The sequence below is a fragment of the Pseudopodoces humilis genome, chromosome 2, assembly GCF_049639895.1.
Source record: "Pseudopodoces humilis isolate 2021_Gansu_Grassland_sample_001 chromosome 2, ASM4963989v1, whole genome shotgun sequence".
Classification (NCBI taxonomy): Eukaryota; Metazoa; Chordata; class Aves; order Passeriformes; family Paridae; genus Pseudopodoces; species Pseudopodoces humilis.
Genome location: NC_142201.1, coordinates 110,351,293 through 110,368,345, shown reverse-complemented (window position 1 = coordinate 110,368,345; position 17,053 = coordinate 110,351,293). Strand labels below are relative to the sequence as shown.

The following is a 17,053-nucleotide window of genomic DNA, read 5'->3' as shown; positions in this document are numbered from 1 at the left end:
GGAAAGAAAAAGTGGAATCTGCTTTTAAGAGAGCATTCCTAGCAGGAATGTCCTCTTTTCTGCTGAGGAGGTGTGTGCTCCCACTGCTGCCAGTCCTGCCATCACCTTCCAGTGACGGCCAGAGGCTGCTGCTTCTCCCACTCTGCCAGCAGGACTAATCCCAGGAATTCCAGACAAAAGCTCCGGGCAAAATCAAAGCCTACTATTTAAAGTTGTTTAAGCTAACTCAATACTCGTTTTTAAACAGATTAAGAACTGATTATACAGAAGCTTACCAGCATATCTATAGACATGTCTTCTAGCAAAAAAACACCCAGGGCCTGCCTTTCCCACAAGTGAAATCAAGAACTTGGACAGCGTGGAACTGAATTAAGGCATTTAACATTCTGCATATCTGCCTAATTTAACATATCATTTAATCCTGGGTAGTATAGAAATTGTACTCTGCTGGGTTTGTTTGGGGGAACTCAGGAAATAGATATATAGATACCATAACAGATAAGGGTCATAACCCCATAAGATTACAAATGTAAACACCAGGAAACTGGCCAGGATTAATGACAGATTCCATCAAAAGTTGAGCTCAAGTAGAAAGCTGAGTCTTGATAGTAGATGACTGTTAACAGTGTACTTACACAGGATAAATTATCACTGGGTATTTAAAAACAAATGGGGAAAAAAAAATCTTACTTTTAAAAATTACATTGCCTCTTGCATTAAACTATATGTATTCATCCTAGGTAACTAAAAAAACCTGTTTAACTCCAAAGACACTTTTTTTTACTGAAGACAGTACTCAGGACATAACAGTGTTTTTAAAATAAAACCAAATTTAAAAGGAACCAGATTTTTTCCTCATTTCCTAGAAACACACTACAATAACTGTAACATATGCAGCCTAAATAAAGAGGTGGGTTTGGTCTAACACTTTAATTTTAACAGTTTTTTATTTTGGTGAAGTTCCAGGAGTTCAAAAAGGGTTGAACAAACACTGATGGTTCAGAACACAAGAAGTTCACAGAGAAGGGACAGATTCTCATCTTCCCCATGATATCTGTTAGAGAGCAGTCAGCGTTAATGACACATTCGATCCTCCCGGAAGTAAGTTTGCAAATTCTTGAAGAACAAGATGAGGAGAATAAGAGGATATTAAAATTCACTGATGTGACTCAGATTCTATCTCATGATATTCACATTCAATATTTAATTATTCAACACACACTAAAGCATTTGGGACACATCTGAATCAGCAGCTCACTAAGCCCCAAAGACACAAAAAAAGCCAAGACTTGCACTCAAACAGTGAAAAATCCAGCTTTGTTTGAAGGCTGCCATAGTTTGTGTCCAAACTGATCCTTTTCCTTACTGCCAGGACAGGACTGGTCTCAAGTGTCAACAGGTTCTTGATACATGATCAGTTATATCCCACTAGACTATTCTGGGGACGCTCAAGGATAGAAGATCAGGAATCACATGCAAAGTCACAAGAACTCACAGAGCTGCAGTGCAACATCTTGGAAGTGACTGAACACAGACAGGTTTAATGGTCTGCCCTAATGCAGTTAATGGAAGCAATCCAACTGGAAGAAAGCTATGGGGGGAAAAAATTAAAATAAATAAATAAAGGAAAGAGATCTAAAGGATCTCTCACATCACTGCCTCATCCTGAAATACAAATCCAGTACATGCTGTACACGGCTTGTTTTTGCAGCAAGAGACAGCTTTCATGTATCCAAAGCTCATTATTAGAAGATCAAGGTACAACTTAACTACGAAGCTGTCTGAAACACTCAGTATCAAGGCACAGGCAGTTATTTACAAAGCAAACACATTTCCCTGTAAAAAGATAGTCTTCAAAAGCACAAAATATAAATGCAATGAAATATTGCAATAAAAAATGAAAATATATTAGAAGTGCACACAAATGTCTGCAGTCTCCAGCTGTCTGCTGGAGAACACTGAGGCTCCAAAGGATAGAAAGCAAATACATTTGCTTCCTAAGACTGAGTATAATTCAAATATTATAATATATGCAAAGCCTTGGGACTACAACCCACTTACACACACTCCTACTTCCTGGCAGCCATTAACACACATGATTAATGTTCTGTTAATCACAGATATTATATACAAGGTTAATCCCTTAAAATCAAAAAGTACATCTGTAGTTCCACCCATTTCAAGAAACTATGACAAATCTGCAGATAACTTTAAAGGCCTCCTGAATTTCTGAAGGACAGAAAACCAATAGTCTGAAACAGTTACACCATTTTTTTCTAATTTCTTGCTGGCCAAACATAATGCCAGAAATCCACCTTCCATTTCAATTCGTATGTCAAAATAAAACAGCAGCCAAAAAGTTGGTGGTTTAGAAAACTAAAATATCAAAACTCAGTAAGAAGGTTCAATTGATAAGTTCTGACTTAGGCAGTAGTATTAAAAACAAAAACACGCAAAAAACAAAGCAAAACAAACAAAAACGCATAAAACAAGTTTCTGCAAGGTAATCCCACCAAAGAACATAATAACATGATCCACAAGGATCTACAGTTTTACAAAACTGGTGTTTGTACATAAAAAACCAGAAGCTGTGCTACTATCAATCCCCACCATTCTAAAAACAAACATTGGAAATCATTCTCTTATTTCAGGACAGAGTGACAGAAGGCACCAAGTAACTCCAGACCCTGCATGTGATTTTTTTTTAAAGAAAATACACTAAAATTAATCACCAACACATTATCACTGAATGGAAGCAAAATGGGATAACACTGAGGAGAAAGGAGCAGTAACAAACCATAACAAACTACAAAACACACAGGAAGATGTAACTGAAAAAAATGTCAGTGATATTAACCACAAGCAAAGATTTCCAAGATAACAGCAAAAAAAGCTATCAAATTTACCTAGATTAATGCCACATGGCTGTACCACTTGCATGTCCAAGTGACTCCTGTCCTCCACTCCCATAGCTCAGTTAGCCTATGGGTGAAATAAGCCCAAAGATAACAGAAGGCTGATTAGACTGAAATTAAAAGGAAACATTCAGCACTCAGGCCACAGAAATACTCATCTAACCTTAATCCTGCCTCCCAGGTCACATCTCTCTCTGGTTTTCTGACCAAATGTACCAAAATATAACCAGCCAGAATTTTTCTATTTGTTGTTTTGTCCAGATGATTCTGTTACACTGTGTTTTTATTATCCTTTACCAACATTAAAGGCTTTAAAATGAGTGTCATTATTATCTGAGATTATTTACTTCGAAGTAGGAAAAAAAAATCATTAATCCTGTATGCTAGGATCACCCCTAATATCTTTTCCTACAAGCTGTTTCAGACATACATATAGTGCCTTTCTGCTCCTTGGTACCAATTTAAATGAGATAGTATCAGGGAATTAATTTCAGACATAGTCTCTTTATTAAATTCCTCCAAAATCAATTTGTAAGCAACAGGTCTCAATGCTACATTGTTCTTTCAATAGCCCATCTGTAATTTTTTTAAGGACTGTAGTCACTAAGCCCTGCTTTTATTAACAAGAGGAAAAGACTCCAAAGATATCCAGTTTAAGGCAATACCAAACCACTTTCCTCTCTCGTGGTTTTTTCAGTTAAAATGTTACATCCCTTTTATGCAATGCTCTTATGTATCTTAAGCTTTTCTATACAACCAGTGAAGATCCAATGACTACATCAAATTTCCTGCCTTCCTAATGCTTCCTACCCCCTTCCAATATTAGACTGAACACATAAAAACTGTTCCACAGATGTATTTTCCTCCAACTCATTCATTACACCGTGAACTTCAATTCTGCCTATTTGTATTATTCAGAAAACATTTGTAATGAAAATATCTGGGGAGTTCACTTACATCTTTCTAAACACTTCAGTTAGTTGAGTTTCACAAAGTATTTGATGTGTGATGTCGCCCTGAGAATCAGGCTTTTCATAATTTTTATTGTTTTTATTGTTTTCATAATTTTTAGCTGCTTTCCCAAGAAAGTTACTATAAATATAGGTGTTTATACATTCCATTAAAGATATGCTTTTTGATGGACATCTTTCATGGTCAGTGTGTTTGGGAAGGTGGTAACCTGACTATCCCATCTCTGGTCACTGTCAAAAACCTATAAATATTGAAAGAACACATAAACTTCTTTTCTTTTTTCACCTCACTTCGAGCTGTGTCCGTGTGAATCATTTCATGTCCGACAGTGACAGTGTGATCGAATATATCACTACAGAACTGTGCTCTCATAAACAGACCATCAGGTACATTTATAATGCTTCTTTTTCAAGCAGCAGTTCATCTGCTAGACTTGAAGAAAAAATAACATAAAACACCTCTACCAGATCTGGAGTTTAACTGTGACAGATGAGTGTTTTTAACTCATGGTGGAAAAGAAAATTAATTCCAGAGGTTTAGGACATGAAATATAACAGTGTACCTAAAAAAAAAAACTAAACATCAAAAGTATTACACAAAGGATTTAAGAAGAAAGGCTGATTAAATACTCTGCCCAACTCCAAGTTTGCAAAAGCACCAGCTACAAAGCTGATCATGTTAAAGCTGTCTGACCCTTCTTACTCCACATTATTTTCAAAGACCAAGATACCACATGTTAAAATATAGCTGGAGTAAAAACTGGGGAAAATAATGCCTTTCTTTTTGGTTGTTCTCCCCAGCATTCAAATTTTCATTCTGCAAGGCTTAGTTGGTTTGTTTGTCCAAGAAAAGGAAAAGAGAGAATGAAAGTTTACAGCATTTTAAGGAAGTATTTTAATTTCACTCTCACACTCTGGGCAATGTATTTTAGGAAATAACAAATATTCAGCAGCAACACCAAATTCTATCTTCATTCAACCAGCCACTACTAGTTTTATGAACTGATATGAATGGAGGGCAGTCAATATCAAAACTCATCAGTTATAATAGTTATTCTTGCCTGATTTTCAACCCTACTTATGAGCAGGGCAAAAAACTAACTTCAAAACTCTAATTAGCTCCAGGATTACTGTGGTTCATCCCTGTAAAGAGGGAGAACTATTGAAACCTAGGCAGTTTAGTAAGTTCTCCCTACATAAAATTATTCACAGACCTCTTTTTAGTAAGAACTGCTGTAAGCTTTACAAAATTTGATCACAATGAACCTAACTACTGGTTTCCTTACAGTGAATTTTTTACAGACTTCAAACTTTTCCCAAATCTCAAAAACCAGGATGATAAAAACTTAGTAAGATATGAAACAATCTGTAAAGAAGTGGGAGTAAAAGCTCACAGGAAAGCACCACAATGCTATCTCTAAGATACATGCTAAACTTAAAAGAAAAAGAAGGAATGAAGATTTCAGAATAGTATCTGTATGAAGATATCAGAGATTGGGGAGAGCTGATTGTTTTAATATTTGCTTCCATTGTATCAAGCACCACAGCTTCCAACAACCACTCTGAGTTAAAATACAGCATCAGTTCCTCTCCTTTTACACTGAGAGACTTTCTCTGGATAACCTGCTATGTCAGACAGCAAAAATAAACCAACCAAACAAAAACTCCAAATCAAACAAATAAAAATAAAAGCAAAAGTCTTTATTCTTCCTCGGGTCTAAACAGAGCCATTCTCTGTTTAGGAGACAGGACCCTTCACAGAAAAGCAAATAAACCCATCACATTAAATACTTCAGAGGAATTATGGATCCCTCTTTCTTGTAAGAAACCCACGCTGCCATTTCTCTAGCCAAATCGTTGTATGTCATATTAAATCCACACAGAGGCCAGAACACTTTACCTGCCGCCAGAACAGGTTTGTTCACTAGTCCCTGAAACATTGCCACAATGACACAAAATTGCAAGATTTGGAGAGTCTTGTGAAAGCATCCTGAGTAATTACACTCGCCAGCTTCGAGGCAGAATTTAACTCGGATATTACAGTTTGCGCCAATATTTTTCAGGGTAAAAGCACAGCGATGTGCTACTGAAAGAAGTCTGAAACTTAGTTTCCATCTGTGATCTGGCAGCAGGGCTCCTCCCACCAGCACCAGGCTAAGAGGATGCCTAAATTGAATCAAAGGAAAGAGAGCAGACAGCCTCCCCCAGGCCTGGCTTCCTCTGGAGACCTCAAAAACAAGCACTCCCTGAAATTGAGAGTAATTAGCCTACAAATGCTGAAGGAAACGTAGCTAACAGATACATTGATGGGATCCACATCTTCTCTCTCTCATCACAGCAGGAGCTCTCACCAAAGGATAACATCTGAAAGACACATCCCAGGGATGCACGCATTGCCCCATCTCCATGAGCTGTTTCTCTGGAACTCTGTCCAGACCTGACTGGGCTTCAGAGCAATTATTTAGGGATCTTGCAAAATCAGACAGAGTTTTTGCAAGGCCACAAATTCCAGGGGTGAGCTATCTGCATGGAAAGGTACATTACACAGATCCTTCCTGGAGCAGCTGTTTTCAGAAGTGGAGAGAGGCTATTTATAGAGTGCCACTTGATTGCCAGTTCACATGAAACTAAAACACTGAGTAAATAGGAAACAACAATTAGTTCTCAGATGCCTTCCTTCAAAATATGGTCACAGTCCATATTTCTGGTATTTTACACTGTAGCACAACACAACCATCCCAGTGAAGGGTTCATTATGCAAGTACCATCCAAACAGACACACTTTCCTCCCAACTGCATTCTTAGTCATGGACTTGCTACAGTGCTTTTCCTTTGATTTCGTGGCTGAAAAAGTGCAGCAAGCAATGAAAAGATATATAAATTACTTCATTTTGTACCGGTATCCATAAGTGTTTAGACAAATTTGCAAAAAAATAATTTGCCAAAAATAAAGCACATGGATAATGCCTTCAGTCTCCCAACACTATTCTTAAGTTAAAATTAAATTTGTGTCCTCCATTTGTTCTATCTGCCAGACCACTGAAATACTACTAAAAATAAAGAAATTATAAATAGGAAGAAGCCTTATTTATTAATTATAAATAGGAAGAAGCCTTATTATATATAAGGCTTATTTCCCACACAGATCAGATCAGCAGTGACACCCACCTGACCACTGCAGTCTTGGACCAGTGGGCCAGAGAACAAAGCTCCTACATAGAGCTGCTGAAGTCTGAAAGAGAAAAGACCCACACCTACACTGTCCTGCACACAAAAAGGCACAACAGGCCTCTTGTCTGGGAAATCTGCACTTGAACCACCACATCTGACTAGCAGTCAAACTAGCGGGTTTATTAAGGCCATAAATGTCATTTGGGGTAAAAGTGTGATGGTTCCACAAGAAAATCACACCCCGTACCAATCCCCGAGTGAAAAGTAGGAGTCAGTAGGGACTGAGCATTTCTTGCCACCACCAATGCAGATCTCAACATCAATTCAGTGTGAAGGCTCTCCCAGGTCCTATTTTTTCAAGGCTCTGAAAGCAACTGAACTTGTTTAGGTGAAAGGAAAAACAGTAAATATGAGACCTTAACCAAAGTAGCAGAGTTTTGTTTTTAACTAAAGTTATGTGCATTTTATTGGAGCAGCATCCAGAAAAGACATCTTGGTACGTTTGGGAAGATGATTTCTACTGTTCAAATCTTAGTACTTCAACTGCCAGAGACACAATCAAGTAAAAGTAGCAGAAGAAAAAAACAAAAAAAGGTCTTTTCAAAAAAAATGTGTGCTTCTTCGGAATCTGCATGCTACAATCCTAATTTTAACATTGAGCTTTTCTGCTCCAACTGGAGCAGACAAAAAGAAAAAAAAAAATCCAGACAGAAGGGTAACTAAAAGTTAGAACAATCCTCAGCTAACGCTTGGCCAAGCACAGCTTGAGACATAACCAAAATCAAAAGCAGCTAGATCGTTAGTTCTCAACCTTTTCTTTTTATTTCAGGACTCAAAATTTCTTTCCAAGGGACTTGTGTGCTGCACACACACCCCCCCCCCTCTCCGTGATCGGTATAAACCTACTAGCAATAACCTTGATTTCCTCGATTAACCTTTTGTGGATTACTGAGTGCTCGGGGACTACAGACAGAAAACTCCTAAATTAGGCTCTGTAATGCGATATCCCACCTCAAATTCCACCAGGAAAAAACCAAACGACAGACCATTAGCACCGACATTACCAGCCGGGAAAGCCGGGGAGGCACAGAACGACACTCGTTTTACAACGCTGTAAATCAAGCTCCATCTCGAGTACTCGAGGTTTCCACTCCAAGGCAGGAATTGTTTTGCCACACGAGCACAAAAGAACGCGTTCCACCGAGCCATCTACCCTGCACACTCCCCGAAATCCACAGGGCCACTACGACGGACCGCCACACATCCAACAACACGTGAATAAACACCGGTTTTTAAAAATATTTTTTTGGTAGCGTTTTATTACAGAACCTGCGCCATGACAAAGAATGTCGATAGTTCCTTCACGCCACAGAAACCTCCCCACGGCCTCGGAAACTAGAAGCGGCGGTGGCTTTAACTTGGAAAGTGAAAATACCTGGCTTGGGCGCGGAGGCGAGGGCAGCCCGGGGCTGAGGCGCCTGCGGGGACCCCGCGGAGCACTTGGGGACACAAAGGGCGGGCGGATCGGCCCGCGCCGAGCGCGTTCCAGCGTCTCGGCTTCTCCCGGAGCCCCGGGAGCACCTGGAGGGCGCCGGGACAGCGGCCGCGCCATGATCCCGGAGGAGCTTACGTGCTTTGTTCCCAGCCTCCGGCAGCTTAGCGCCGGTAAATCCGGACCCTGCCCGGCCCCGGCGCTATTTTGAGCCGCCGCCCAACTTCCCGGCTGGATCTCCGCGTGCAACAGTTCCTTCGGGAAGCAAGGGCGGCGGGCGAGCGGAGGGACCGGGGGGTCCTGGCGGGCCCCGCGCCACCCCGGGACCAAGGAGGGATGGGGCCGGGGTGTCCCGGACCACCCCTGAGGGCGCGGAGGGCCGGGGGCTGGATTTGGAGAAGGTGTCGCCGCCCCACACGGGGCACAGGAAACTTCGAAGCTGCGGGACAGCGCGGCCGAGCGAGGGAGCGGTGGCGCCTGGAAGGGGCTCCGGGCTCCCTCCTCGCTTGGTGGGGCGCCAAGGACGGCCGGACCTCGTCCTCACCACCCCTCCCCACACCGCCCGTCCTTACCGAGGTAGTGCCTGCGCAGCAATCCGGGCTCCTCCAGCCCCAGGGTCCGCTTCCGCACGTCCCAGAGCAGGGACATGGCCCCGCGCGGGCGGGAAGGGTGCGCGCGGAGCGGGGGGGATGCGCCGGGACCGGCCGGGCGCGCGCGATCACCATGGGAACCGCCGAGCGGGCCCCGCGCGCGCGCCCCACGCCCGCCTCGCGCCGAGGCACCGACCGCGAGCCGGAGGCGCGGCGGGTCCGGGCCACGCCCACCGCGAGCGGGGCCACGCCCAGCCCGGCCGCGGGTGCCACGCCCACCGGGAGGGCGGGGGCGCGGGGGCCCGAGACTAGCGGGAGTCTCGCGGGAGCCGGTGACGTCGCCCCGCCCCGACTGAGGGAAGGGCGCGTCGTGGGCGTGAGGGTGACGTCAGCGCGCTCGTCTCCGCCGGCTACAAACCGGCCCTCTCCAGTGAAGCGGTGTGAAGCCGCAAGGCGGCCATCTTGGCTTTGGGCGCATTAATCGCAGCGCAGGGTCCCCCCGCGGCGGCCATCCTGAGGAGGAGAAAGAAGCGGAGGCGGCCATCTCTGAGCCGGGCGCCCGTGCCCTTCCCGGGGGCGGCGGGCGCGCCAGCTCTCCCCAGGGGGCGGGGCAGGCACACGCAGCCAATAGGGCCGCACGCAGCTCTCCGCTCCGCCCCGCCCCCTGCGGCGATGACCAATCAGAGCACGGGCTGCCGGGTGGGCAGGTCTGGTGGGCGGGGCCTGGGCGGAGGAAGGACGGACGGACGGAGCGCGGCCCCCGCTCAGTCCCCGCTCGCCCCTCGGTCCCCGCTCCGACCCCGCTCGCCCCGTCCCTCGCCATGGCGGCCACCGTCGCGGGGCTCCGCGCCTCTTACCACCGCATGCTCGACCGCATCGAGCTCATGCTGCCACCGCGGTTCCGGCCCTTCTACAACCACCCAGCGGGTAATGAGCGGGGGTCACCTTGGTCCCCGGTTGGGCCGGCGGGGAGAGCGGAGCGGGGGATGCGAAGGATGGTGGGGGGCGGGATCGGGTGTTCTGGCACGGGTAAGCGGCCCTGGAGCGGAGTCCTGCAGCGTAAAGGAGAATTTCTTGTGTTTGTGAAGGGAGAATAGGATAATCAGGCACGGCACGGGTGGTTCCGGGATGGATGCGCTGGTGTCGCTGTCACGGTACCGCGGGGTGTATCCAGGGATCAGGTGGGCTGCCAGAACCTGGCCCAGGGGATGTCTTGGGTCGAAAGGGGCCTGGAGGCCTCGGCAGCGGCTTCTTTCAAGAGGATGCGCTGGAAACAAATCATAGAATCGTGGAATGGTTTGGGTTGGAAGGGATGTTAAAGATCATCCAGTTCCACCCGCTGCCACGGGAGGGGACACCTTCCACCAGACCAGGTTACTCACAGCCCCATCCAGCCATGGACACTTCCAGGGACGGGGGAGAGCGCCGCCAGGGTTTCCGATCTTGAAATGTGCCCTTTGAAGTCAGGCAGCCTTTGGTTTTATTTTCTTTCTGCTGAATCCCACGCTTCTACCCAAGGCAACTCGTGCCCTTGGTGAATGCGCTGGAGGACTCCCGTGGGTAAAGAATGAGCTCCCCTCAGCTGACCTACAGTTTACCTTTCCATGGGCAAACGTGGGGGTTTGTTTTATTAGGGAGAAACCTCTTGTAAAATGATCTCATTCAGTGCCATTTGCGTGGTGTTTGTCCTGTAAACAAATTGCGTCGGTTGTTAAAACGAGCGCCCGATAAAATCCTGGCATTCCATAGGCTCTGTCCCCACTGTTTTGTGTCAGTGTCACAGGCATCCTTGACTCTTCACCTACCAGGAATATGCACTGTGAAAATGGACTTTAGTTTGCAGTCAGTTGCTCTGTCCTCTTACAATGGAAGGAAAATCGTTGCTCTAAAGTAATCACAGAGAGTGAAAAGTGCAGCTCCCAAAATGTTTGATTTGTACTCAATTCACTCCAATATAGTTAACATTAACATATTGTTTTTATATATAAAGAGACAGTATGTCCAACACTGAGACACACATTCCACCGGTGTGAAATGTGGCAGCTTCCAGATGCTTTTAGTGGATACAAGACACAGCAAGAACTGGGAACATCCACGTTCCTTCTTCAACAGAGCAGTAGTGGTAACTGGAGAAGGTTTTGGAGGTCCTCTTACAGTGCTTTTCACTTCACAAAACTGCCTGTGGGCTGCTTTTGGTCATCACCATAATGTTGTAATTAATAAATCCATTTTTAGGGCTTTTGTATATATATATATGTATGTTATATATAATACACACATATCTTGCTGTCATAATCTATACTGATGGTGTAAGTGATAAAAGCCACAGCACAAGCAAGTAGAGAAACTGAACCCCTGCAACTTCTGTTTTAGCCTTGAAGGTGTGTCTGTGAGAAAGTTATGCAATAGATGTCACTCTGACTGCAGAAAAAAAAAAGTGGGTTACAAATGAAAGGCTTTCTTTTATCTCCAGTGCCATCTAAATCTGTAGTCTAATTCAGGAGTATAAGCGTCATTGTCATGAAATTATAAATCACTTTTGAGGCATGAAGCACTTTCTGGCATAAAGAAAGCTTCCAGCAAAATAATTGATGCCTGTTGGAAACTGTTTCTTTGGCTGGCATTGCTGGAGGACAGTGGAGGGCCTGGCATACCAACTCCTCAGGCTGCCATGGGACAGCATGGGCTGAGCTTGTGCTCCCTCCCCTTTGGCCTCTCTGGTTCACTTTTTATTCAAGTTCTCAGCACAAAGAATTTCTTATATTTAATAGAAGTCATCAATTCTATAAACTGGTCACTAACACTGGTTAGCCTCTGGTGTCCCCCTGCTCTCTCATTTGCTGCTGTCATATTCAACCTTGAAAAATTCTGGATGTCAGGAGCTGGGAAGAACCCATCCAGGCTGGAATGTCTCCAAGGAGAGGTGTTTGACAGTCTTACCTAATTTCAAACTTGGCTTGGTACATTCCCTGTCTCAAATTGTTTCTTAGTTCTGCAGTCAGCAGTTTGAAATAGTTGGATTTTCTATTATTAATAAAAATTAATGTCAGTCTTCTTGAAAACTCTACTAGCTGTTTAGGGAAGGTCAGTTTAATAATTTATACTCACCCCACATCCTCTTGTACTCCAAATCTAAATTTGTGTTTTAGAATGACTGTTAGCAATTAAATACTAAATAGTGACTAAGTAGTTACTCTGTAAGACTGATTTATTCATAACAAGCTGTATTTGCAGCCTGATACTGACATACCAAGTAAGTGCCTTAGAGAACAGCAGCTGAAGTTTGTATCTTTAAAGGATGAACATTAAGCTGCTGTTATCTAATATTTAACAATATTAGACAAAAGGTAATGTGCGTGTGGTTATTAAATGCAGTGTGAAACTGGATCACAAGCAGGGTGGGTTAAAAAGAGCTTTATGCAAGGCTGCCAAGCCAGTTTTTGTTTCCCACGTCATAGTTTTAAACTTGAGGGTGGTTAAAACTGGAAGTACAAGTAGTTAGTGCAAGGTCTTTTTAAGGCTGAATTGTTAGTGAAGAAATACCATAAAAAAACAGGCAACCAAAGTCCTGGTGGTTACTTTTATGTAATATATTACAGTGAAAACTTGGCTTCATCTTGCATGTTACCAGAATGCTGAGCAGTGACCTAAACATTAATGTTTTTTGATAAAATTACAACAGTCTCCTGACTGTTTCATAGGGGGGTTGGTACTTTGGATTGTGGTCTCTCATTTAAGACTTGGGGCAGAAGTCCCAGATTAATGATTTCTGGTATAGTTGTAGGTGTGGCTTTACAGGGCTTTGTTTTAACCAGCCAGCTGCTGTTTTACCACCACTGAAAATCAAATGTATTTGTAAGAGAAATTTGTAAGATTTGTTTTACCTCAGGTCCCATGCCATTGGATTTTTCTCCCTTCTTTAGAGTTCATTCTCTTCCCCCATAATCCTCCTTTGCCTACTGGTAGATTTTTGGGGTGTTTTCCCTATTCCTAAGCCTTTTCCTAACTCTTTCAATTATAAATGCATTTTGCTCGGTCTGGTGTCTTCAATTGCTTAAATATGGACATACAAAATCTATCCAGCTGTTGCAGAAATGTGTGGAGTGATTACACAACTAAAGATTGATGCACTGAGTTGATGAATTATGAGTATTAGATGCTAGAGCTTGTACAGCAGTAGAAACTTCTAATATAAACAATTCATTAAAAAAAAATAAAACCACTTAAACTTCCGGTGGGTAAATGCTGTGGGTATTAAAACAGCCACATCTTACTAAATAATTTAACTTCTTTTCCTCCCATCCTCCCTCAGGTCCCAAAACAGTGTTTTTCTGGGCACCTATTATGAAATGGGTAAGTAGAAGATGCCAGCTGGTGTCTGGGTGTCAAGCCCAGGGCAATCTGCATTAACACACTGAGCAAGCAAGAGTTTCCCAGCAGAAACTTGAGCCTGCAGAAAGATTAGAAGCTCTAATTCTTAATATATGGGGAGGAACAAAATTAGCCTTAATAACAGATAGCACAACATGAAGGGGATACAGCGTGGAGAAAAGGCTTTGTGGAAGAATTGTGCTTTTCACTTAGTTTCACAAAGGCTTTCTCTTGTGAAACACCAAATGTTGCTCAAGGTAGGAATGAGCTGGCATGATGCAAAACTCCTAAAGCATGCGTTTCTTCTGAGATTGAGGAAATGGAGAAATATCTTAAGGAAGCCAATTCCTAAGCTTGAAGGCAGGCTGAAGCCTGTCAGAGTGCAAGGTAGTCTTGATATAAAAGACAAAGGAAGTTGCCAGTGTGGCTGTCAGTGGTGCTCTGCCTCCTGTGAGGTTCTGCTTCCCACTTGACTACAGCCCTGGGCTGTGTTTGTGCCCAGGTGATGCAAATGCCACCTCCTAATTCACTGTGCTGCTCCGAGGTGTATTGATACAGATAAAACAAGAGATCTCTAAACCCATGAGTGTTTGATCTTGTTCGATAGCAAGCAAGGATGTAACCTTGCCAGCTTACCATTGCCAGCTGCTTTGTAACTTTCTTACTGTTAACCCAAACTTCTTATAGGCCACATTGTGCTCTAAGCTACAGCTTGGTTTCTGTGTGTTGTCAGGACTGGAGCTGCAGGAACCATGGTTAACCTCCCTGGAAACACCCTCCTGAGCTTGAGGCAGCTCTTCTGTGCCCAAGGAGTCCTGCATGGCAATCAGGGAATTAAAAGTGTTAGGACTGTCTTACTTAAGGGTTTTGTTTTGTTTGTTTTGGTTTTTTTTTTGTGAACTGGTGTTAACAGGAACATGAAATTATATTTCCAGTAGAGGGCAATAACACAACAAACAAATCAAGCAACGTTTGCTTCCAATGGCAAGTAGATCAGCCAAGCTATTCCTCAATTTGCCTGCAAGTTTTCCATTACTGAAATTATATTTAAAAGAAGCACTAATATATTTTAAAAAAGCACTTTTACCCCCTCAGATGAAGCTGAGCGAAGACTATATGGGGTGATGTTTACCAGCAGTATCTTAGCCTGACCTGTGGGAAGAAGGTCCTTATTTAGATAAGCCTCTACTTGTTGCATGAAAACCAGGGCAGGTCTTTTTCAGCTGCTTTCTTAAGCATCTGTGTTTAAATTAACCTTGTTCTTGAATTAATACAAAACTGCCAATGCCTGGAATTTTATTGCCACCCAGTTGTAGCTGCCATAACCATCTTCTTTTTCCTCCCACGAGGGACTGGAAATGGATGGTGTCTCAGAGAGTCTAATTGCTCACAGAATGCATCCCATCTCCTGCATAATGCAGTAGGCTAAGCACTGAGCTGTGAAGCAGCTTCCCCTTGTAAAGCCCTTGATCTGTTACAGGAGTCCCAGACTGGTGCTCACTGAATTTCTCTTTGCAGGGTTTGGTGGGTGCTGGACTGGCTGACATGGCCAGACCAGCAGAAAAGCTCAGCACAGCACAGTCTGCAGTACTAATGGCCACAGGTAAAGCCACACTTTGTGTTTTTGCACAGCACCATCTCACAATCTTCCATCAGTACTAATCTCTTTCAACAGAAAGCCTTAATTTTAACATGCTAGCTGTCAATGTTGCTGTTGGAGGATAATTCTAGGACAGACCTGTACTTGTTATTAAATCAGTAAGCTTTCTGTAATTATGTAAGAGTTGTCTACACCTGTCTTAATTTGGCACTGTTCAGTGCAAGTTGCTATGACTTAGGACATGAGTGTCATCCCTTAAGTTACCATTATACCATTCACTGCAGTAAGTCTCCCTCTTTGCTTCAGATCAAGTAATTTTGAAATCAGTCCAGGATATAGTGACTTTTTTAGAACAGACTTTACGGGGTTTAAGAATAGTAGGGTAATTACACTAACATAATTGGAAAGAATTTCCAAGTGTTACAAGTAATTGGAAGCAGTGGCACATGGACTGCTGCACTGCTGGCTGCCAAGAATTCTCACACTGGCAGAAACAATATTCTGTACTCCTAGAATCATTTAGGTTGGAAAAGACTTTCAAGATCATAGAGTCTAGCCATTAACCCAGCACTTCCAAGTCCCCACTAAAATGTGTCTCTGAGTGACACAACTACACATCTTATAAACACCTCCACAGATGGTACTGCACCACTTCCCTGGGCAGCTTTTTCCAATGTTCTTCCTGTCTGAAAGGGTTCTCCAGACTTTATTTTGATATCTGACACAGTCCTGTGCATTTTGCATAAGTTCTGCATAATTGCATATGTAGTGCAGCAAGCTAGATATACAGCAAAATACCACTACTGTGCTGGAAAATCAAGGTCTAGGCTGCTGTAGACTATAGAGGATCTCTGTTTGATTTTCAGACTATGATTGACCTTTCTGTTGCTATTTTAGAAGAATGCAGTACATACTTGTAGGTGTCCCACTGGCACTTTTCATTGAGAAAGGTCCTCAACTTTTGCTAAGCAAAACCGTTGTCTAACATGAAGCTGTGAAATTTGTTTATTTCAACTGGCCCATGAATTTGCCTCCAAACTTAGGGAAATTCTGAATATTTAATTTGAAATATCTTTAAACTTTCCATTTTATTCAACAGGCCTTATTTGGTCACGGTACTCTCTAGTGATTATCCCCAAAAACTGGAGTCTGTTTGCTGTGAATTTCTTTGTTGGCTGTGCTGGTGGTTCCCAGCTTTTCCGAATATGGAGGTATGTGTTAATAAGGGTACAACTACAGCTAAGCATTAACCAGGAATTTAAAGATGCTGCCAGCCTGTCACTGCAACAGGCAAGAGGAACTGAACCATTCATAAAACATTACAGAACATTTTTGCTACATTGTTAGTTTTACATTTTGGTTGGAGTGAAGCTGTAAATATTTTCAGTCTAGCTCGAGCGGTGTTGAATCATGTCAGTTCCAGCTGGGTTAAAAGATTTTTAAGCAGAGCAGCATTTTTTAAAAAATTATTTCTTTAAGGAAACTTTGGGATTTTTCTGGCTTCAGTACTGGCCAGGAATATGGCAAACTTAGCTACTTTGGAACTTCCTATAAGAATTAAAATATCCTATCCTGAGTTTCCACCCTCCAAGTCCATTGTAATTTTAAACCTTCTCTGGTGAACAGATTGCTGGGAAAAAACTGTTACTGTAACTGGTGTTCTAGTCTATTCTTAACCTGTGCTCTTTCTTTTTTATTCCTATAGGTATAATCAGGAGCTAAAAGCACGAGAGCAACTGCAGTAAAGAGATGCCTAACCCAACAGATCAAACAGCAACGCACAAACCCATCCCCATGGGACCCAGCTTCACTAATTTTAATGTTTTTTTCCTCTGAAAAAATAAAAAAGGAAATTTACATGTTTAGAGAGCAAATGTTTTCTAAGTGCAAATAATGAAGTATCTCCACACATTTAAATAAAGGTCAACCTTTTAAAATGAAGG

The 17,053-nt window shown here is 43.1% G+C and overlaps 2 protein-coding genes and 1 long non-coding RNA gene across 9 annotated transcripts in view; 1 reads left to right on the top strand and 2 right to left on the bottom strand.

Annotated features, from left to right (window-relative positions):
- DCAF6 (DDB1 and CUL4 associated factor 6) overlaps positions 1-9,322 on the bottom strand; it is a 77,298-nt gene extending 67,976 nt beyond the window's left edge. For 4 of the 7 annotated variants that reach the window (XM_014253593.2, XM_014253594.2, XM_088051326.1 and 1 more), the window contains exon 1: positions 9,122-9,322. In XM_014253593.2, coding sequence (XP_014109068.1) covers positions 9,122-9,197 — 76 coding nt within the window. In that variant the 5' untranslated portion in view covers positions 9,198-9,322. The remainder of the gene's footprint in view (positions 1-9,121) is intronic. The other 3 variants (XM_088051325.1, XM_088051329.1, XM_088051328.1) reach the window with 2 other exon arrangements.
- Positions 9,323-9,851: 529 nt separating this feature from the next.
- MPC2 (mitochondrial pyruvate carrier 2) lies at positions 9,852-17,051 on the top strand. The gene is made up of 5 exons (XM_005524101.3): positions 9,852-10,066; positions 13,452-13,492; positions 15,029-15,113; positions 16,210-16,321; positions 16,816-17,051. The coding sequence occupies exons 1-5, from the start codon at positions 9,961-9,963 to the stop codon at positions 16,853-16,855; spliced, it is 384 nt and encodes a 127-aa protein (XP_005524158.1). The 5' UTR covers positions 9,852-9,960; the 3' UTR covers positions 16,856-17,051.
- On the bottom strand, positions 10,063-13,441 carry LOC106628247 (uncharacterized). Its single transcript, XR_001331534.2, has 3 exons — positions 10,522-13,441; positions 10,298-10,406; positions 10,063-10,191 (listed from the first exon to the last, which is right to left on the bottom strand). It is a non-coding gene; the product is annotated as an uncharacterized LOC106628247 (long non-coding RNA).
- Positions 17,052-17,053: the final 2 nt, after the last annotated feature.